This window comes from Solanum pennellii, chromosome 6, assembly GCF_001406875.1.
Source record: "Solanum pennellii chromosome 6, SPENNV200".
In the NCBI taxonomy this organism is placed as follows: domain Eukaryota; kingdom Viridiplantae; phylum Streptophyta; class Magnoliopsida; order Solanales; family Solanaceae; genus Solanum; species Solanum pennellii.
This window is the reverse complement of record NC_028642.1, coordinates 47,261,462-47,284,286: the sequence shown is the minus strand read 5'-3', so window position 1 is coordinate 47,284,286 and position 22,825 is coordinate 47,261,462. Positions and strand designations below refer to the sequence as shown.

General features: G+C 29.7%; 2 protein-coding genes across 2 annotated transcripts; both read right to left on the bottom strand.

The window, feature by feature from the left end:
- Positions 1-13,087: 13,087 nt before the first annotated feature.
- Positions 13,088-14,491, bottom strand: LOC107021602 (stearoyl-[acyl-carrier-protein] 9-desaturase 6, chloroplastic-like). The gene is made up of 2 exons (XM_015222294.2): positions 13,830-14,491; positions 13,088-13,736 (listed from the first exon to the last, which is right to left on the bottom strand). Exons 1-2 carry the CDS (start codon positions 14,448-14,450, stop codon positions 13,182-13,184), a joined length of 1,176 nt encoding a protein of 391 aa, XP_015077780.1. The 5' UTR covers positions 14,451-14,491; the 3' UTR covers positions 13,088-13,181.
- A 4,037-nt stretch (positions 14,492-18,528) lies between these two features.
- Positions 18,529-21,719, bottom strand: LOC107021829 (stearoyl-[acyl-carrier-protein] 9-desaturase 6, chloroplastic-like). The gene is made up of 2 exons (XM_015222548.2): positions 21,088-21,719; positions 18,529-19,232 (listed from the first exon to the last, which is right to left on the bottom strand). Exons 1-2 carry the CDS (start codon positions 21,691-21,693, stop codon positions 18,675-18,677), a joined length of 1,164 nt encoding a protein of 387 aa, XP_015078034.1. The 5' UTR covers positions 21,694-21,719; the 3' UTR covers positions 18,529-18,674.
- Positions 21,720-22,825: the final 1,106 nt, after the last annotated feature.

The window sequence follows — 22,825 nt, the reverse complement described above, 5'->3', positions numbered from 1 at the left end:
TGAAAATAACACAATCAGTTGAGGAAGGATTTCATATCCTAAAAAAATTCAAATTTAATGTGAAAAGAAGTATGATATATTTATACTCAAATCCATTTGACATATGTACTGAGAGAACTACAAACTAAAAAAGAAATACAATATTCTTAATAAAAATACAAATGATGAGTAAAAGAAAAACTATTGACAAACAAAAATTAATATGAATACAATTCTGGTATGGATATAATTTTCGCAACCTTCTTTCTTTGACTCTATCTATCTTCTTCGTCTGCTATGTGTTTTTTTTCATCAAATCCAAATCTAAATTTGTATTCACTTGTGCATTTGTAAAATTCTGCCTCGTCATCCAAAAAATTGTAATTACCCAAGAAAATTAGAAAATGTTTATGTCAAAACTTCCAAACAATTTAATGATTCAACAGTTAACAAATACTTGATCAATTATATTTCACCGATTATATCGAAGTTCCAGTTGGAAATTCCTTCTCCAAAGTTGGTTATCAACGAAATTATTCCATTCTCAAAATCTTCTTGTCAAACAGGAAAAAACGCAAATTTAATCGAATTCACTTCAATAAAGAGGATTTTGGTATGTCATTTTCCGCCAATATAGGATAGCTGATGATTGTGAGAACGAAGTTGAATTTTTCCATTATAGCTACACATTAGCTTAACCTTTTGATTTGTCATTGTTGTCACGCCAAATTCATGCGAGAATGATGAAGATGACAGAGGATTTGATTTTTTGGGGATTTTTTTGGATTGTATTTTTTATAAAGATGAGAGATATTAAGTGATATGTTTCTTTTATAAAATATTGAATTTGTAACTGATAAAATATATTAAGTGATATGTTCCTTTTTAAAAATATTCTCTTTCCTAAATTTTTCCTTTCTACTATTAAATAATTGTATTCTTTCCATTAGAACAAATAAAAACAATGTGAATTAGATACATAACAAAACTAAAACGTTGACATTTTTAATAAATATTGAAATTGTGTCTAAGAGATCCTATTAAATGCTAAAATATTGACATTCTGAAAAAAATTTCAAAAAAAAAATGGGTTTAGGAGGATCAACATGCAGCTAGAGTGGGGTTTAAGATAAAGTCAATCGAAATCACAAACGTGACCAAGTTGAATTCACTTAGCAAATTTGGCTAGAAATTAAATAAGACGAATTAATATTAATTAATTAATGAACTTCTTAATCCTAACGAAATAAAATAATTAATTTAATGATAAACTAGTTAATGTAAAACTATAACCATAATTCAGACGCGTTTCTCAAATCAACAAAAATGAATAAACCAAAAAACTTAAAAATTACAAATAAACTTAAATTTAATTACTCTACTCGAAGATTGATGAAATAAATTAAGACAACTTGAAAAATATTTTGAACTTTATAAAATTCAATTATTTCAAATCATTTAGAATCAAGAAGCTCGTTAATTAATTTCTATCGGGGAGGGTCGAAACTAGGTGTCAACAAAGATGATGATGGGATTTTACGTAATTTCTCATCTCGATGCCACATAGTATGACTACATGTAGATGCCACATTAGATGATAAAATTGGAGATATGAGAGTTAACAGTTAAAGGACAATATGCACAGGTGGATCTAGGATTTGGAGATCGTGGGTGCCACATCGCCCAAGCAAGATAAACTGGTAGGTTTCTTTAATTTTGGGTTACAATTCAAATCATTTGTCTTTTTCGATTTTCATAAAACTAGTTGATTAAACGTGCATGTTAGTAATATTTACTTTTAGTTATATTAAGATTAGAGATAACTAAACAATTCAATTTTTATTTTTATTTTTGAATTTAGAGGCCTTATTCTGTAAAACTTCCCGGTTTCCATATTAAAAAGTCAAATTTGGATAAATCATCTAGCAGTGTTAAACTTAATATATTCATATTTCATTGTATTTATTTATTGTTGCATATATATATGTATACTAGAGAAAGAATCAAAATTTGTTTCAACCCAACTTTCTTACTTATCATGAATGTGAAGATCGGAAGAACCTTAAAATTCAATGACCTCTAACATAATAATATTCATCATTTTTCTAAAAACTTGTGTTTTTTTCCCCATAAAAACAATATAAATATATTCATAGTAATATTTATGTGACTCTCATAAAACTATAGTCATTAATTAATAAAGAATAGAAATATAATACTCACATCATGAGATCAATAATTAGTGAAAGAAAAAATTAAAAAAATTAAAAGTTAACGACAGAAGAAAAGCTGAGAAGCCTGTTCATACAAGAGCCATTCAAAAAATTTGATGTTGGCAATGAGAATCGAACCCATATTGCGGGTGTAGAAATTTGTTACTTCTGCCAACAACACCCATCGGCGTTCATAGAGTGTAAGCGTATATATAGATATATATATACGAAATTTTAACCGAGATCGTTGGGTGCCGTGGCACCCCAACACATACATATAGATCCGCCCCTGTAAATATGTACCTTAAATTGAATGACAATACAAATAAATCAAAAAGTATGATGAAAGAAAAATATTACTATATTTTGTGAATATAAGGGCATATATGATCCTTTCTATTTTTAAAATAGCCCCAAAAAACATTAAAATCTCACCTTTCGTATTTTCTTTTTACACTTTTCATTTTAAAAAGCAACTAAAGAGTGAAAAACATAAATTTCTATTTTTTTTAAAAAAAGAGTCCAACACGAGTTAAAAAATATATAACAACTACTTTTCTATTTATTATTTTTTATTTTCAACTTTTGATGATTTAAGTTTTTTTTTTATGTTTTTCTTATTGATTGCAATATTTTTAGATATATGGATAGATTTTTTATGGTGCTAACACGTGAACTTTTTTGTTTAAATTTAAATTTATAAATTAAATAATTTGAATTAAGAATTTTTTAAAAAAAGAAGAAGAAAATTCATATCAGTTCACAATTTTGAAATAAAACTGTAAAATTATATATTATTTTATATTTTAATAAATTTCAATATTTTAAAATGTAGTGTTTTCAAGAAAGTGGGGTCCGTATTTTTTATTTTAATTTATTAAGAGATAACTAAGCAATTCAATTTTTATTTTCAATTTTGAATTTAGAGGCCTTATTCTGTAAAACTTTTTGGAAAAATAAATTTTCCATATTAAAAAGTCAAATTTGGATAAATCATCTAATAGTGTTAAACTTAATACATTCATATTTCATTGTATTTATGTATTGTTGCATATATATATGTATACTAGAGAAAGAATCAAAATTTATTTCAACCCAACTTTCTTACTTATCATGAATGTGAAGATCGGAACAACCTTAAAATTCAATGACCTCTAACATAATAATATTCATCATTTTTCTAAAAACTTGTGTTTTTTTTTTCATAAAAACAATTTAAATATATTCATAGTAATATTTTTGTGACTCTCATAAAACTATAGTCATTAATTAATAAAGAATAGAAATATAATACTCATATCATGAGATCAATAATTAGTGAAAGAGAAAAAAAAATAAAAGTTAATTACGGAAGAAAAGCTGAGAAGCCTGTTCATACAAGAGCCATCCAAAAAATTTGATGTTGGCAATGAGAATCGAACCCATATTGCGGGTGTAGAAATTTGTTACTTCTGCCAACAACACCCATCGGGCGCTTTGTTCATAGAGTGTAAGCGTATATATAGAAATATATACGAAATTTTAACCGAGATCATTGGGTGTCGTGGCACCCAAACACATACATATAGATCTGCCCCTGTAAATTATGTACCTTAAATTAAATGATACAAATAAATCAAAAAGTATGATGAAAGAAAAATATTACTATATTTTGTGAATATAAGGACATATATGATCCTTTCTATTTTTAAAATAGCCTCAAAAAACGTTAAAATCTCACCTTTCGTATTTTCTTTTTACACTTTTCATTTTAAAAAGCAACTACAGAGTGAAAATAGAATTTTCTATTTTTTTCAAAAAAGAGTCCAACACGAGTTAAAAAATATATAACAACTATTTTTCTATTTATTATTTTTTATTTTCAACTTTTGATGATTTAAGTTTTTTTTTATGTTTTTCTTATTGATTGCAATATTTTTAGATATATGGATAGATTTTTTATGGTGCTAACACGTGAACTTTTTTGTTTAAATTTAAATTTATAAATTAAATAATTTGAATTACGAATTTTTTAAAAAAAGAAGAAGAAAATTCATATCAGTTCACAATTTTGAAATAAAACTGTAAAATTATTTATTATTTTAAATTTTAATAAATTTCAATATTTTAAATTGTAGTGTTTTCAAGAAAGTGGGGTCCGTATTTTTTATTTTAATTTATTAAGAGATAACTAAACAATTCAACTTTTATTTTTATTTTTGAATTTAGAGGCCTTATTCTGTAAAACTTTTCGGAAAAATAAATTTTTCATATTAAAAAGTCAAATTTGGATAAATCATCTAATAGTGTTAAACTTAATATATTCATATTTCATTGTATTTATTTATTGTTGCATATATATATGTATACTAGAGAAAGAATCAAAATTTGTTTCAACCCAACTTTCTTATTTATCATGAATGTGAAGATCGGAAGAACCTTAAAATTCAATGACCTCTAACATAATAATATTCATCATTTTTTTAAAAACTTGTGTTTTTTTTTCATAAAAACAATTTAAATATATTCATAGTAATATTTATGTGACTTTCATAAAACTATAGTAATTAATTAATAAAGAATAGAAATATAATACTCATATCATGAGATCAATAATTAGTGAACGAGAAAATTAAAAAAATTAAAAGTTAATTATAGAAGAAAAACTGAGAAGCCTGTTCATTCATACAAGAGCCATCCAAAAAATTTGATGTTGGCAATGAGAATCGAACCCATATTGCGGGTGTAGAAATTTGTTACTTCGTTCACAGAGTGTAAGCGTATATATAGATATATATACGAAATTTTAACCGAGATCGTTTAGTGTCGGGGCACCCCAACATATACATATAGATCCGTCCTTGTAAATATGTACCTTAAATTGAATGACAATACAAATATATTAAAAAGTATGATGAAAGAAAAATATAACTATATTTTGTGAATATAAGGACATATATGATCCTTTCTATTTATAAAATAGCCCCAAAAAATGTTAAAATCTCACCTTTCGTATTTTCTTTTTACACTTTTCATTTTAAAAAGCAACTAAAGAGTGAAAATAGAATTTTCTATTTTTTTCAAAAAAGAGTCCAACACGAGTTAAAAAATATATAACAACTATTTTTCTATTTATTATTTTTTATTTTCAACTTTTGATGATTTAAGTTTTTTTTTATGTTTTTCTTATTGATTGCAATATTTTTAGATATATGGATAGATTTTTTATGGTGCTAACACGTGAACTTTTTTGTTTAAATTTAAATTTATAAATTAAATAATTTGAATTACGAATTTTTTAAAAAAAGAAGAAGAAAATTCATATCAGTTCACAATTTTGAAATAAAACTGTAAAATTATTTATTATTTTAAATTTTAATAAATTTCAATATTTTAAAATGTAGTGTTTTCAAGAAAGTGGGATCCGTATTTTTTATTTTATTTTATTTCAAGAAAATAAGGAAGTTGTGTCATACAAATTGCAGCAGCCTATTTTTTTAGTACTATTTTCTAAAATATTTACGAATTGTAAAATCTATTTTAAAATTTTAATAGTGATTTATTATTTTAATTTTTACAAAATGTCGTGTTTCAAGAAAGTGGGGTCCTTATTTTTAATTTGTTTTTGTTTGCAACTTTGCATTTATGTCTAGTTTTTTTTCTTATAATTTTTATTTGATTTTCATATTTTCGTATTTTTAAAAATAAAATAGTAAGTAATTTATTATTTGATTCTATTATATAATTGATTTTAGTTATTTTAAAAGTCTGCTTTTTATGATGTTGACTAGGGACGCTCACTTGTTTCGGTCGATTATTGGTCAAATACAAAATCAAATTAATTTAATGTGATTTTAAAATTATCAAAATCAAATCAAACTCAATATAATGTATTTTTATCAATTTGGTTATTTTCAATTTTGGTTTGCTTGATTTGGTTATTAACCATAAATAAAAATAAAAGAAACAATTCATTCAAAACGTGAAAAAAGTGAAAATAATTCATTCAAACAAAAAAAAATAGTTAGAACGAATGTCATTACAGAACTTTCCATCATTGAATTTACTAAATAAAACTTCAAAATTCACTATTTTGAATTAGAAGGAATAATAATGACATTTTTAGTCCCACAAAGAATTTCGATAGACACTCATATACATGAAATCAATAAGAAAAATGTTCTCACCTTGAACATTTTTTTTATAAGTAAATTATAAATAAATTTTTGATGAAACATATATAAAACTTTAAAATTGTTTATGAATATAAATATTATGTATATATAATAATAAAATTTATATATATAACTTGTTAGTTTTGTTTGATTATTTTTTTAGTTTTTTACGAGCAAAATTATAACCAAACCAAATACTATCGGTTCTTAACAATCTAAAATTAAACTAAATCAAAATTCAAATTAAAGCAATTTGATTTGGTTTTATTTTCATTTTGAATCAGATTTTTATCCAAACCTTGAACCCCTAAATGTTGGCATTTGTCACTATTTGAATAATATTTTCAAAAAAGAGGGCCCACATTTTTTATTTTCTTTTATTTGGTTATAAATTAAATAAGGCGGTTGTGTCACACAAATTACATCACCCTATTTTTTAGGAGTACTATTTTAAAAATATTTACTGATTCTAAAGACTATTTTAAAATATAATAGTGATTTATATATTTTAATTTTTAATAAATTTCAAAATGTTGTGTTTCAAGAAAGCGGGGTCGTATTTTTCATTTGTTTTTGTTTGCATTTATGTCTACTTTTTGTTTCTTTTTCTTTTTGTTAGATTTTCATATTTTCGTATTTTTAAAAATAAAATATTAATTTATTATTTAATTTTATTATATAATTGATTTTAGTTATTTTAAAAGTCCCTTTTTTTTATGATGTTGACATTTGTCAATATTTGGGTAAGTTGTTGATATGTTTCTATTTTTATTTAAAATTTTATCTTTATAAATTAAAATAGTTATATATGTTATAAATCCATTAAATAAGTGGATAGTCCATAAAGTTAGTACATGAACAACCATTCATATTCACTAGGTTACATGAATCTTTTTGGATAAGTATGTATCTATTTATTATGATACTTAATATGGTGACTTTTGGAATGATTTCTCACTCTATAAATAGGGTTGTTCATTCACTATTGTAATATATACATATGAAACTTATATATACTTGAATAAAAGAAAGTCTTCTCCTACATCTATTTCTCTTGTCTTCTTCTTATAATCTTGATTTTACAACACGTTATCAGCACGAGTCTCTACCAGTTCAAGTAAAGACTTTCAAAGCCTCGGAGACATATCGGGAAAAAGCTATCTATCATGGGCACTCGATGCAGAAATTCATCTTAATGCGATGGGTCTAGCAGACACCATCCAAGAAAATAATCAAGCATCGAATCAAAACCGTGCTAAGGCGATGATATTTCTCCGTCATCACCTTGATGAGGGTTTGAAAATGGAATATCTCACTGTTAAGGATCCTCTGGTGTTGTGGAACAATTTAAAAGATAGATATGACCACCTGAAGTTGGTTGTCCTTCCACAGGCACGTTATGATTGGATCCACTTGAGACTTCAAGATTTTAAATCTATCAGTGAGTATAACTCTTCTATGTTTAAAATTATCTCACAATTAAAATTATGTGGAGAAAATATCACTGACCATGATATGCTGGAAAAAACGTTTTCCACTTTCCCTGCCTCGAGTATGCTTCTGCAGCAGCAATACCGAGAAATGGGATTTAAAAAGTATTCCGAATTAATCTCACATCTCCTTGTTGCTGAACAACATAATGATTTACTGATGAAAAACCATGAAAGTCGACCTACTGGTTCTATGCCATTTCCTGAAGTAAATACGGCAAATTTTCACCAATCTAAGCGTGAAAAAGGTCGTGGCCCCAGTCGTGGCCGTGGTCGTGGTCGAGGAAGAAATCTCAATCATGGTGATCGTCTTGCACTAAATAATAACATTCAACACCAGCAGTGTAAAAAGAAGAATGAAAAACATGACGTAGTGCAGAAGAAAAATTCAGACAACAAATGTTATAGATGTGGAGGAAAAGGACATTGGTCACGTACCTGTCGTACGCCAAGGCACCTGGTTGAGTTATATCAAGCTTCCCTGAAGGAGGTGAAAAATAACGCAGAAGCCAACTTTATCACGGAAGATACTGTTGAACCCATGCATCTAGATGTAGCGGATTTCTTTGAGAACCCCGAAGGAAAGATAGATCACCTGATAGGTGATGGGTCTGTGATAATATAAATATATTTCATTTTCGTCGTTTATATGAACTAGTATGAATATGTTTTCCTAGATTTGTAAATAACTAAAAGGTTGTGTATTGTTTTTGTTTAGTAATAATATTATAATGTTTATTTCTTTTATATCTTTTATCTTGAAGAATATATGGATACCTCAATGATCAATCATGAAGATATTTGTATAATTGATAGTGGAACAACGCACGCCATATTCAAAGATGAGAAATACTTCTCCTACTTGCTTAGAAGAAAAGCAAATGTTACTACAATTTCTGGTAATTCAAACTTAATAGAAGGCTCCGGAAGAGCTACTATATTTCTGCCTAAGGGGACAAAACTTGTCATAGAAGATGCTTTGTTCTCTTCTAAATCCCCAAGAAACCTGTTAAGTTTTAAAGATATTCGCCGAAATGGATATCATGTTGAGACAATAAATGAAATGAATGTTGAATACCTTGGTATTACCAAGATTGTCTCAAACCAGAAATATGTATTGGAGAAATTATCAACTTTATCTTCTGGCCTGTATTATGCAAAAATAAGTACGATTGAAGCACACTCTATCGTAAACCAGAAGTTTACTGACTTAAAGACTTTTGTGCTTTGGCATGACCGAATAGGTCATCCTGGATCAATAATGATGAGACGAATCATTGAAAACTCAAATGGTCATCCATTAAAGAACCTGAAGATTCTTACAAATGATGAGTTTTCATGTGCTGCTTGCTGCCAAGGCAAATTGATTACTAGGCCATCACCAATGAAGGTTAACATTGAATCCCCTCAATTTTTGGAACGAATACATGGGGATATTTGTGGACCTATTCACCCATCTAGTGGGTCGTTTAGATATTTTATGGTCCTAATAGACGCATCTTCAAGATGGTCTCATGTGTGCCTCTTATCATCTCGCAACCTGGCGTTTGCAAAATTATTGGCACAAATGATACGATTAAGAGCGCAATTTCCAGATTATCCCATTAAGACAATTCGTCTTGATAATGCTGGCGAATTCACATCCCAAGCTTTTGATGCTTATTGCGTATCGGTAGGGATAAAAGTTGAACATCCTGTAGCTCATGTTCATACTCAAAATGGCCTTGCTGAGTCATTTATTAAGCGCTTACAATTGATAGCAAGACCTCTACTTATGAAAAGTGAGTTGCCTACTACTGTTTGGGGTCATGCTATCTTACATGCAGCATCACTTGTTCGTCTCAGACCGACTCATTATAATAAATACTCCCCATTACAATTGGTATTTGGTCATGAACCAAATATTGCTCATCTTCGAATTTTTGGATGTGCTGTATATGTGCCTGTAGCACCACCTCAGCGCACCAAGATGGGCCCTCAAAGAAGGTTAGGCATATATGTTGGGTTTGATTCACCCTCAATAATTCGCTACCTTGAGCCATTGACGGGAGATTTATTCACTGCAAGATTTGCAGATTGTCGATTTGATGAAACAAATTTTCCGCAATTAGGGGGAGAGAAAAATAAACTTAAAAGTGAAATTGCATGGAAAGTTTCGTCATTATCTCATTTTGATCCACGCTCCCCTGTGTGTGAACAAGAGGTCCAGAAGATCATCCATTTGCAAAACATAGCAAATCAAATGCCAGACGCATTTACTGATTCAAAAAGGATAACAAAGTCACATATTCCTGCAGTAAATGTGCCTATCCGAATCGACGTCCCAAAAGGACCATCTACAAGTGTCATAGCTTCTGAATCACAAATACGCCTGAAGCGTGGTAGACCATTGGGTTCAAAAGATAAGAATCCTAGAAAAAGAAGTACAAAAAATGACACTACAAAAGAATTTCACGAAGAAATTCAAGATCTGATTAATCCTGATATTCCTGAAGAAATCAGTGAACCCGAGACTCAAGTAAATGAAGAACTCTCAATAAGTTCTTCTACAGGTGATGGGATAAGTTTAGATCGATCAAAAATCATAGTGGATAATGTTTTCGCATATGATGTTGCACTTAACATTATGCAAGGAAATGAGGATCTTGAACCTCTATCCGTCGAAGAATGTCGACAAAGACATGATTGGCCAAAATGGAAAGAAGCAATTGAATCAGAATTGAATTCACTTGCTAAGCGTGAGGTTTTTGGACCAGTAGTCCAAACGCCTAGTGATGTTAAACCAATTGGCTATAAATGGGTCTTTGTACGAAAAAGAAATGAGAGAAATGAGATTGTAAGATACAAGGCACGCCTTGTTGCACAAGGATTCTCTCAACGACCTGGTGTCGACTATGAAGAAACATATTCACCTGTTATGGATGCAATAACTTTTCGATATCTCATCGGTTTAGCTGTACATGAAAATCTTGAAATTCGTCTAATGGATGTGGTTACAGCTTACCTTTACGGTTCACTTGATAATGAAATTTATATGAAAGTTCCAGAAGGACTTAAAATGCCTGAAGCATGTAGTTCAAAATCTCGGGAAATATATTCAATCAGATTACAAAAGTCATTATATGGCTTAAAACAATCAGGGCGCATGTGGTATAATCGCCTCAGTGAGTACTTGATAAAACAAGGTTATATAAACGATGTCATTTGTCCTTGTATATTTATTAAGAAAACAACATTGGGATTTGTTATTCTTGCTGTTTATGTTGATGACATTAATCTCATTGGAACTCCAGAAGAGGTTCAAAAGGCAATTGAATATCTAAAGGAAGAATTTGAGATGAAAGACCTTGGAAAGACAAAAATTTGTCTTGGACTACAAATAGAATATTTAGTAGACGGGGTCTTCATCCATCAATCTGCCTATACTGAGAAAATCTTGAAACGATTTTACATGGACAAAGCACATCCATTAAGTACTCCAATGGTTGTCCGATCACTTGAAGTGAGTAAGGATCCATTCCGACCTCAAGAAGAGAATGAGGAACCTCTTGGTCCAGAAGTACCTTATCTTAGTGCAATTGGGGCACTTATGTATCTTGCTAATGCTACGAGACCTGACATAGCATTTTCTGTTAATTTGTTAGCAAGATATAGTTCTTCCCCTACACGAAGACATTGGAAAGGAGTTAAACATATATTGCGATATCTAAGGGGAACTAGTGATATGGGTCTGTTTTATACTAACAAAGATAGTGCAGATCTTGTTGGTCATGCAGATGCAGGTTATTTATCTGACCCACATAAAGCTCGATCACAAACAGGCTATCTGTTCACATATGGAGGTACTGCTATATCATGGCGATCTATGAAGCAGTCTATTGTCGCTACTTCTTCAAATCATGCTGAGATAATAGCCATTCATGAAGCAAGTAGAGAATGTGTATGGTTAAGATCAGTAATACATTCTATCAAAGAAAGATGTGGTTTGAAGTGTGACGTCAAGATACCCACAATACTCTTTGAAGACAATGCTGCATGCATAGCTCAATTAAAAGGAGGCTTTATAAAAGGAGATAGAACGAAACACATTTCACCAAAATTATTCTTCACACATGATCTCCAGAAGAATGGTGATATTGATGTGCGACAAATTCGTTCGAGTGATAATCCAGCAGATTTATTTACTAAATCTTTACCGGCCTCAACTCTTGAGAAGATGGTTCACAAAATTGGAATGCGGAAACTTAACCATCTGAATCGTGGTTTTTATCAGGGGGAGTAAAATACGCACTGTACTCTTTTTTCCTTAATCTAGGTTTTGTCCCATTGGGTTTTCCTAGAAAGGTTTTTAATGAGGCAGCAAATAATGCGTATCAAAAGATATGTGTACTCTTTTTCCTTCACTAGAATTTTTTCCCACAGGGTTTTTTTCTAGTAAGGTTTTAACGAGGCACAATATCTATGGACATCCAAGGGGGAGTGTTATAAATCCATTAAATAAGTGGATAGTCCATAAAGTTAGTACATGAACAACCATTCATATTCACTAGGTTACATGAACCTTTTTGGATAAGTATGTATCTATTTATTATGATACTTAATATGGTGACCTTTGGAATGATTTCTCACTCTATAAATAGGGTTGTTCATTCACTATTGTAATATATACATATGAAACTTATATATACTTGAATAAAAGAAAGTCTTCTCCTACATCTATTTCTCTTGTCTTCTTCTTATAATCTTGATTTTACAACAATATAATAGTTAAATTTTTATTATTTAAATTTCTAAAAATTTGTGGCACATCTCTGGCGTTTTCTCTTTCTCCTTTTATCTATAGATAAATAATTATTACCAATTGAAGTGAAAATAAGCAATTTATGATTGGCATGGTTGCTTCTTATACTCCCTTCCGTCTATTTATTTATTATGATAACTAAAAATAATAAGTCAAAAATATTGTCATATTAAAAATTTAAATAAAATATATTTTTTTTAATTTTAGTCTTACTATGATGAAAGAATGAAATACTATTAAATAAGATCAAAATCCATAAATCAGAACAAGTAAATGCTTATAATACTTTTAGAACAAGATTACTCATATCAAAATTTTATATTTAGCAAATTAATTTGTACTATCTATATTTTTCTTAATTTGAAATTTAAAAACACTTTGAAATATTAACCAAACACAAACTAATAACAAAAGTACTTGTAAAAAATAATTTAGCTAACTAAAGACAAGTTCATTTTAGTAGATTAGCCAAAAAGGCTATTATTATTAGTAACAAGTAAAAGGATACATTTTAGTTTTACATTTTTATTACAAATCAATATATCTAAACATTCACTTGCTTGTTAAAAATCCAACTAAATTTTGTTGAAGGTGACTCTAATTTCTTGGCTCGATTATCCAACTTTCTAATCTTACGTGGAAGTCCACACACAAAATCTTGTGCCTGCCTCGCCTCCGTTGTCAAGCCTTGAAGCTTTTCCAGTTCCCATCTTATTATGAAAAATTCTAATATTTCAGCATAATCACGAGATGTGTAAACACCCTGATTTTGGGAAATGGCAGAAAAGTGCTGAAATATATTTGGATCTTGCCCATCATACATGAGGTGCAATGGCATAGTAATTCTCTTCTTCATCATCTTTGCAATGGCTAACATAGTTGTGTTTGGGTCTATTTCAAGTAATTTTTCAATAATTTTTGTGTAGGCATTCTCATGACGCTTTTCATCTGCTGCAATGGTTCCACATATACGCGCTAGCACGGGGTCTCCACCTTCTCTAGCTAGCCTAGCCATATTACCATGTGTTAGAAATGTGGCTCGCTCTTGAAATGATGTGTACACAAACCCCATATATGGATTGTTCTCTGCTCCGATATTCTAACATGATAGAACAACTTATATTTATAACACGTATTTTCAAAAAAATTGTAGGTCATCTTAACAAAATAATATGTTGAGAGCAACACTTACAATTCCAGCTCCAATAGAGTATTGTAGTGTTTTCTCCACCATCAACATATCCACTCTTCCGGAAAGATAAAGATAAGTTCGTAGCAGATCACCATGTCGATTTTCCTCAGCGGACCAAGCCCGAGTCCAAATTGCCCATGGACATGGGCTCGATCCAGTCTCATCACCTACTCCGTCCCACGTGTTAAATCGAGTCTGATAGATAGGCAAAGCATCTTCAGATAGCATGTTACCCGCAAGCATAATAAAATACTCATCCGAAAGCCCTAAAACTCGTTGCCTTAGGGCCCGAACCTCTTCTTCGAATTGTTCGGGCCCTTGAGATGGGTCAGGGAGAAACTCAATGGGCTGCCAACATTTCTCTACGGGCTTCAGGAGTGATAGAACGTTTTCAGAAACCCAAGGTTCTAATGACTTGAAGATTTCCAATTTCTCTGGTGGCATTGAGTGAGTGACCTGGTGGCGTGATGGAGAAGTTATTGTGGGTGAAGCCACCGCGAGGACCGGAGATAACCTCCGTGATGAGGTGGTTTTGCGACGGAGTATGGTGGTTGTAGGGGGAGGTGAGCCCCGTACAATCGATGGAATGTTGAATAGGGAGAAACTTATAGTCTGCATCATGACTAATAAAAAGTTTAATTAATTATAGAGTGACCAATATTGTTTACAAGGAAATCTTATTTATATAGATGGATATACAATTTGTGCCCAACTCATAAATGACGTAGAGATAAAAAAAAAGTATAGCAACTCTATAGTTTCCATGATTGTTATGCAATTTAATTTGGGCAGGAAACTTTAAAATCGGGTGCAATGAATCCTACTAAAAGAAAGGAGAATTGAATGGTTAAAGGGAAATGTCCAAATCCATGTCAATTCAAATCTTATAATAAGACCGGGTGCAATGAATTCTACTTTTTTTTTGAGTTGTTCAAATCTTATAATGAGATCGCTTTGTTCGTAATAAATTTATTAAAAATTAAATTTAATTGCAAGCAAAAATAAAAAAAATGTGATTTTTATTAATGAATTTCGTGAGTACAATTTTGTTATTCTCTTGATTCTTCTTTCAGAATGGATAACTTATATATGAATATCTATAATTTTGATTAAAAAATTAAGGTTTTTTTTTGGGAGTGTGTGTGTGTGTGGGGGGGGGGAGTGGTAAAAAAATTTATTTAATATTTTTACATTTTGTTTGGAATTGGATTGGGGTAGGGAGGGTGCAGGGGGGGTCTTTTAAAACAATATTTTTTTTAATGAAAAACATAACTAATTTTTTGGGACGAGGCTAGGGAGGGTGGACTGATTAAAAAAAATAAATTTAAAAGATTTTATTTTCAAGCTTTTAACAAAATCTCTATTATAATATAGATATTTATATTTATCTATACTATTCATTGGATAACTAATTTTCATCTATTTAAAATGTGAGTCGAGTTGAGTACTTTATTTATTTTTATTTTAATTCCTTTGCGGTCGATTCATATTTGACTTGATTCGCTTGTTTGCACTGTCACTTCTCTTTTATTTTTTATAATTATTAAGGATATGACAGGTTTTTTTAAAAAATTTTTTTTTTGGTAGAGTCGCCACTTGGAATTGAGTTTTTAGGTGTTCGAAGTCACCAGATAGTTCTTAGTTTAAAATTAAAAAAAAAACTTTTTTTTTGTTTTGGTCTATGAAAAACAGAGATTGGGTAAGGAATTCTATTGACCGGAGGGAAGGTATGAGGCACCCCCGAGTCCCGTGGTTCTAGCACGGTCGCTTTATTAACTTATATTTGGCTAAAATAATTTATTTATTTAATTTGGATAAAAGGAGAAAAAGTGTATTAATTACTATTTTAAAAAAAAAAATTGATTGGCCTAAGAGCGTAACCGCACACAAGACCCTTATTTTTAGAAAAGAATACACACCAAGGATCGTAACCGAACACATGATGGTATTTGAAGTTTTATTTTATTTTTTAAAAAAACACAATAATTAATTACTCAATTTTTTTAAAAAAATAATGATAAAAATGAATAAAAGAAAATGGTGCAACATATAGACCAAGAAATGATTAGTATTTATTTATTTATTATTATTAAAAAATTTCTAGCACTTATATTTACTGTTTTACCAAAAGAAAAAAAAACAATTAAGTTTTACTACTACACAATGACAACAAATGAAGAAAAAAACAAAAAAAAAACTTTTACAAAATTACAATTAAACACTCTTTTAAACTAATGATATACTAGTTTTAATTTCCTTTTCTTTATATTGATAAAAATTTAAGAAATAACCAATTTGGTAACAATTTTTTTTTATATACAATGACTACCTTAACTTATTTGATAGAAGATTGCAAAATAGCAAATTTTCTAATTGTTAGATTATTAAGTCAAGTTAGTCAAATTTGTATTTTTACTTTAATAATCAATTCAAATATTTATTTAAGAGAATTTTTTTTATTTTTTATTTTTGAAAAAAAAATCATATTTACATTTTTTTTTTGCAGAAATAACCAGATTTTATTTTTTTGCAGAAATAACCAAATTTACATTTTTGGCAGAAATAACTAGATTTACATTTTTCTTTTGTTGCAAAAATGACCAGATTAAATCCTTTTGCAAAAATGACTAGTTTTACATTTTTTATTTTTATTTTTTCTTAAGTTCATTTTTCAAAGAAGAAAGTTACCAAAAACCTAAAAAATTGCGATTGTTAGATTTTATTCATTTACTTTTTTTTTAATTTTTTTTAATTTTACTTATTAAAGCTAAAATTTAAACTAAATATGATTAATAATATATATGTACATCATAATAAACACAATCATATGAGAAACACTATAGAATAAATTAATAAAAATATACAAACTAAGTAACATAAGGATAAACATAATCATACGAGAATTATAATATAAACTTGGCAAAAAAAATCAATAATTTTTCAAAAAAATAAAAAATAAAATAAAAAGAACATAAACATTAATTCAAGATTACATTGAAATGTAAAAAGAAATACTTAGAGTTGATGACAAGCAAATAATAGAAGCAAATTCAATTGAATTCCCAAGACCACCCAAGAGAAATATCTTCTTTTTTTTTCTTTTTAAGAAGAAGAAAAAATTTTAAGTTTTTTTTTTCTTGCAATTTTCTTTCTATCTTTTTTTCTCCTTCTTCCTCTTCTTTTCTTTTGGAAAAAGAAGGGGGTTTAAATAGGTGTTCAACATTAAATCTCCCACTTTTCTTGAAAATTTAAGAGCCAATGCATGCATTGGACTCTTTGTTTTCCCAAGGTGCCACCCAAGATGGCCAATGAATCTTTTTTTTTTTTTAGTTTTAAGAAAAATCAGATTAATTGAATGATTCATTTGCCCTTTTAGATGACCCATTTACTTTATTCATTAATTGAATATAGTTATAGATTTAGGTAGAGGAGGGTGAAAGGAAAAGATGGTAAAATTTTAAAGATTTTTCCGGCCAAAAAGGTAGTGGCCACCGGGCGGTGGTGGCGGCAGCGGTGGCCGTCCGGCGGCATGGTAGTAAGGGGAAGAAGAAAAATAAAAAAAAATCTAAAATAAAAAAAATGCTAATTTTTTGGAGTTTTGTATTTTTGTTTGGGTCCAATAATAGCCCTTGGACCAAAATATCATGATGGTTGAGATTCAATCTTGACCATTTCTATTGACCGGGTCAAAATCAATTGGGCCATCTAAATCAGCCCAATTTAAACAAAATTGGGTCATTTGAGCCGATAAAGTAATAAAAACAAGGGAAAATTTGTATATAATAGCAAACTAATAACCTAAAATAAATGGAGTAGTTATGATTTGATTTAATTGTGCTCCATAACAAACGTTTGCAAAAAATTGTCAGGCGCCTCTCTCCCAAATATCTCGCTCGCCACTCTCCTCCAATCTCTCGCTCGCTTCCTCACTTTTTATACAAACACAAGTGTATAAAAATTGTTTCTAATTGTATACAACAGAGAAAATTGTATAAATACATATATTTTTGTTCCCCTCTCTCCCCTCTTCCAGATCTCGCTCGCCACTCTCCCAAATCTCGCTCGCCACCCTCGCCTTTCTCACTTATACAAACAGAAGCGAAATGTATAAATTGCGTTTCTGTTTGTATAAAGCGTGAGAAAATTGTATATACACATACAAGTACATATATTTTCGTCCTATACACTTATAATTAAACAATAAAAATACTCCCCTTCTTTTGCCTTTCTCTGTTTCTCGTCTTATACAATTTTCAAATTGTATCTAATTTCTCTCTTTCTCGTTTTATACAATTCGATTCAATTGTATATTCCTTGTCAAGTTTCTTTTGTCTTTCTCTCTTTCTCATTTTATACAAATTCAAATTGTATATAATCGTTCTATCCACTTATAATAATACAATTCGTTTTATACACTTCGTGTTTATACAGTTCTCTGCCCAAGTGTCTTTCTCTTTCTTGTTTTATACACTTCGTTTTATACAATTTGCTTCAACTGTATATGTATAGCGAATTATACAGTTTCTATGTTATCTATGGAGCGCAACTTTGCTATAGCATATAAATATGAATTTTTTATTTGCTATATGTGAAAGTTGCCCTAAAAACAAACACCCAGAATACAAATAAAAATAAAATTCCTTACTAAAATATTATAGGAGTAAAATAAACACGTCAAAAATTAGGTGTTCACAGCCACTGATTAAAAAGTAGTCTCTCTGCCTCTTCCGTCGCAAGCATATTCGCTATATGTTCGGCTGGTGGTAGTTAAATTAACTACGAACAATTTAACAATTTACTAGTTTTAATTTTACATAAGTATTTATTACAAATCAATACATACATTTAAACACAAACCTGCTTATTAAAAATCCAACTAAGCTTCACCGGATGTGAATCTAATATATTATCTCGATTTTCAAACCTCTTAATCTTACGTGGAAGTTTGCACACAAAATCCTGTGCACGTCTGGCCTCCCCCGTTGTCAAGCCTTCAAGTTTTTCCAATTTCCATCTCCTTATGAAAAATTCTAATATTTCAACATAATCACGAGATGTGTAAACCCCTTGCTTTTGGATAATTGCTGAAAAGTGCTTAAATATATTGGGATCTTGTCCATCATACATGAGGTGCAGTGGCATTGTGATTCTCTTCTTCATCATATACGCAATGGCTATCATAGTTGTGTTTGGGTCTATTTCGAGTAATTTTTCAATAATTTTTGTGTAGGCATTCTCATGACGCTTCTCATCTGCTGCAATGGTTCCACATATACGCGCTAGCACGGGGTCTCCGCCCTCTATAGCTAGCTTAGCCATATTACCATGCGTCAAATTTGTGGCTCGCTCTTGAAATGATGTGTACACAAAACCCATGTATGGATTGTTCTCTACTCCAATGTCCTAAGATGCAAACGTGATAGACAACTTATATTTATAATATATGTATTTTTCAATACACAAACTTTAATAACACTCGTTATTTAGGGCTAAGTTAATAAAAAACACTTTTTATTTATAGAAAAAAAAATGTGTAGTTTCTTAAGATTTGAGTAGATTGACATATCACATATCCATTAAGAAGATAATCAATGGTATAGGTATCTTACTAACTCTATCAAATGATGTGATGAAAAATTATTTGAAAAATAAGTATATAATGCTGAGGGTAAAATATTCAAAAAAAATTATTGTGTTTTTCTTTATATATCAAAAGTGACAAAGTAAAAAATAAAAATCTATTTTAAAAATAAATTATAAGTAGAAGTGATCGAATTGATTATTTGTTTTTGGAACAAAAGGCTAGTAAATTGAACATTTAATTAATGTTATTTACTTCTTTTAGGAGTAGTGCAATATAAGGGTGTACAAACTCAATAGAAAATCGAATCAAATTGAAAAAAAATTCAACTAACGATTTGATTTGGTTTGACTTGATTTGGTATTGGAAAAAAAATTCGATTAGACTTGGGTTGATTTGGTTTCAACTAAAAAAAGTCAACTCGAAACCAAATCAATCCGACATTATACATATAATTTTTAAAATTTATTTTACACATAAAAGTATTTAGGCATAATACATACATTGGATCTTAACTTGACTTCAAATTTTAACTTTGACCTCCAACTTTCATAATGCATAAATAAACACTTTAACTATCCAACTTTTAAGTAAATAAACACATGAGTCCCACATGACACAATACATGTAGGACACCACGTAGGATAAAAAATGACATGTAGGATGACATGTAGGACATGTGTGTCTATTTGTTCAACTTTATACAAGTTTAAGTGTCTATTTGTGCACATTCAAAGTTGAAGGACATAAATGTAATTTGAAGCCAAGTTAAAGGGCACATTTATGTATTATGCCAAGTATTTACTTTGATGTAATTTCTAAATATTACTTGTACATTTCATAATTTTTATCTTTTAACATATTTTTTCAAGTTTTTATAGACTTAAAATTTTGAATGGTCCAATAAATGTTATGATCCATAATATTATAACTATGGTAAGGCTCAATTCGAAATCAAATCAATGTTATGCTAACAAAATAAATTAATTCAACTGTAAAAACGACAATTATGTTGAATATTTGTTCTTAATTAGTTTTACATTGATTTAGACATTTAAATACATAATCTAATTTTATTTTTTCTTTAATGTTTAATCATCATGAAACTAATAATTATTAACTTATTTTAGCATAATTTAATACTTTTAAATTATGATCATATTTATTATGCAATATTTATTTTATTTGATGATTTCATTATTATTTTTATTGAAATATTTTAGTGTCATAACCCATCTTCTATTTTGTGATATTTTCTTAAAAAACACCTTAGATAGTTATCTTTTGGTTGGACTAAAGAAATATATGAAGCATAAGTTAATTACTACTTTATCGAAAAATTCAAAAACCTAAAAATTCGAGGTTTATTTGTATGGTTTGATTTAAAAATTTAAAAATACGACATAATAGTTTTGATTGGTATTAAAAAACTCGAACCAACCCGAGGTTAAAAAGTCCAAAAATATCTCAATTTTATTAGTTTGATTTGATTTATAAATTTAAAATTTTACATAAATAATTTGATTTGATTTTGAAAAACTCAAACCAACCAGATCATGTACCTCCTAGTGAAATATATTTGGTGGTTTCATTCAACTTATTTATTGAATTGTTTAGGTTATATGATGTTATATATAGGTCATCTTAACAAAATAATATGTTGAAAGCAAAACTTACAATTCCAGCTCCAATTGAGTATTGTAGTGTTTTCTCGACCATCAACATATCCACTCTCCCCGAAAGATAAAGATAAGTTCGTAGCAGATCACCATGTCGATTTTCCTCAGCGGACCAAGCCCGAGTCCAAATTGCCCATGGACATGGGCTCGATCCAGTCTCGTCGCGTACTCCATCAAATGTATTAATTGCGGTCTGATAAGTAGGCAAAGCATCCTCAGTTAGCATATTACCCACGAGCATAACAAAGTACTCATCCGAAAGCCCTAAAACTCGTTGCCTTAGGGCCCGAACTTCTTCCTCGAAATGTTCGGGCCCTTGAGATGGGTCAGGGAGAAACTCAATGGGCTGCCAACATTTCTCTACGGGCTTGCGGAAGGGGAGGATGTTTTCGAAAACCCAAGGTTCTAATGACTTAAAGATTTCCAATTTTTCTGGTGGCATTGAGTGAGTAACCTGGTGACGAGATGTGGATGAAGCCACCGCGTTGGGCGGCGATAACCTCCGCGTTGAGGTGGTTTTGCCACAGAGCATGGTGGTTGTAGGGGGAGGTGAGGCCCATACAATCGATGGAATATTGAATTGGGAGAAACTTGTAGTCTGCATGACTAATACAAAGTTTATTAGGTGAGTGGCCTAAATTGTTTACAAGGAAATCTTATTTATATAGTTTATATTTAGCCACTAGCTAACCTAAGTCCTAATTCATAAATGACGCACATAAAAAAAAGATTAGCTACTTTAGAGTTTCTATGATATTTTTAAATTTTATTTTGAGGATGTGATGCTCTAGTGCTTCCGTACAAGCTTCAATTATCCTTTTTTTCAATTCTTTAATTTTTCATGTACATTTGTTCTCTCTTTTTCTTTTGTTTCTTATCTTGTAAAAATGTTTGACACAATCATCTCTTCTTAAAATTCAAGATAGGACAAGATCTTTTCTAGATTTTATCTTTTAGGGATGTGTAAAATGTGACTAAAAAATGGCCCAATAAGCAACTGTCAGATCGATCAAAAATTTCACTAACAGCTAGTAGGCCTCCTTAATTATACTTAGACTATTTACATAATTTTGCTATAATTTAAATGATTTGTATATTTCAACCTATTTATAATTAAATATATAAAAAATATGTTTTATTATGCCTAACTAATTGAGCATTAATTGGGGAATGTCTTAAATAAAGGTAATTTAGTATAATTACTTACTACAAGAAAATTGTAAGTTATATGTGGATTTTCTTGGGAATTTATATGAAAATTTGCAGGAAAATACGTTTCATGCCTAATTTCATATTTATTCCTATATAATTTACAATTTTTTTGCAGTGAATTAATTAGGATACGGTACCACAATAAGACTTCTTCCTCATGAGGACTATTCACGATTTTTCTTTAGTCAAAGCTTATTTTATATTAGAACAGAAATAATTAATTTATTTAGAGTTTGTGGCTTGAACAACGATAAGTAAATATAAGAATCTATTCATTACGAGTTGTATATTTTGTTATGCGGAATTCGAGATAATACGAGAAAATATAAACGCGAAAAACAAGACAACAAATTTACGTGGTTCACCAATAAATTGGCTACGTCCACGGGGAAGAGGGGGAGCAGTTTTATTATGGAGAGGCAAAAACAGAATACAGAATAGGGTTTGCCATAGCGTCTATATATAGTGCTAAGCTACGCGCTAACAGGCTTGGGCCCAAAATACAGAATTGACAGATAATTAAG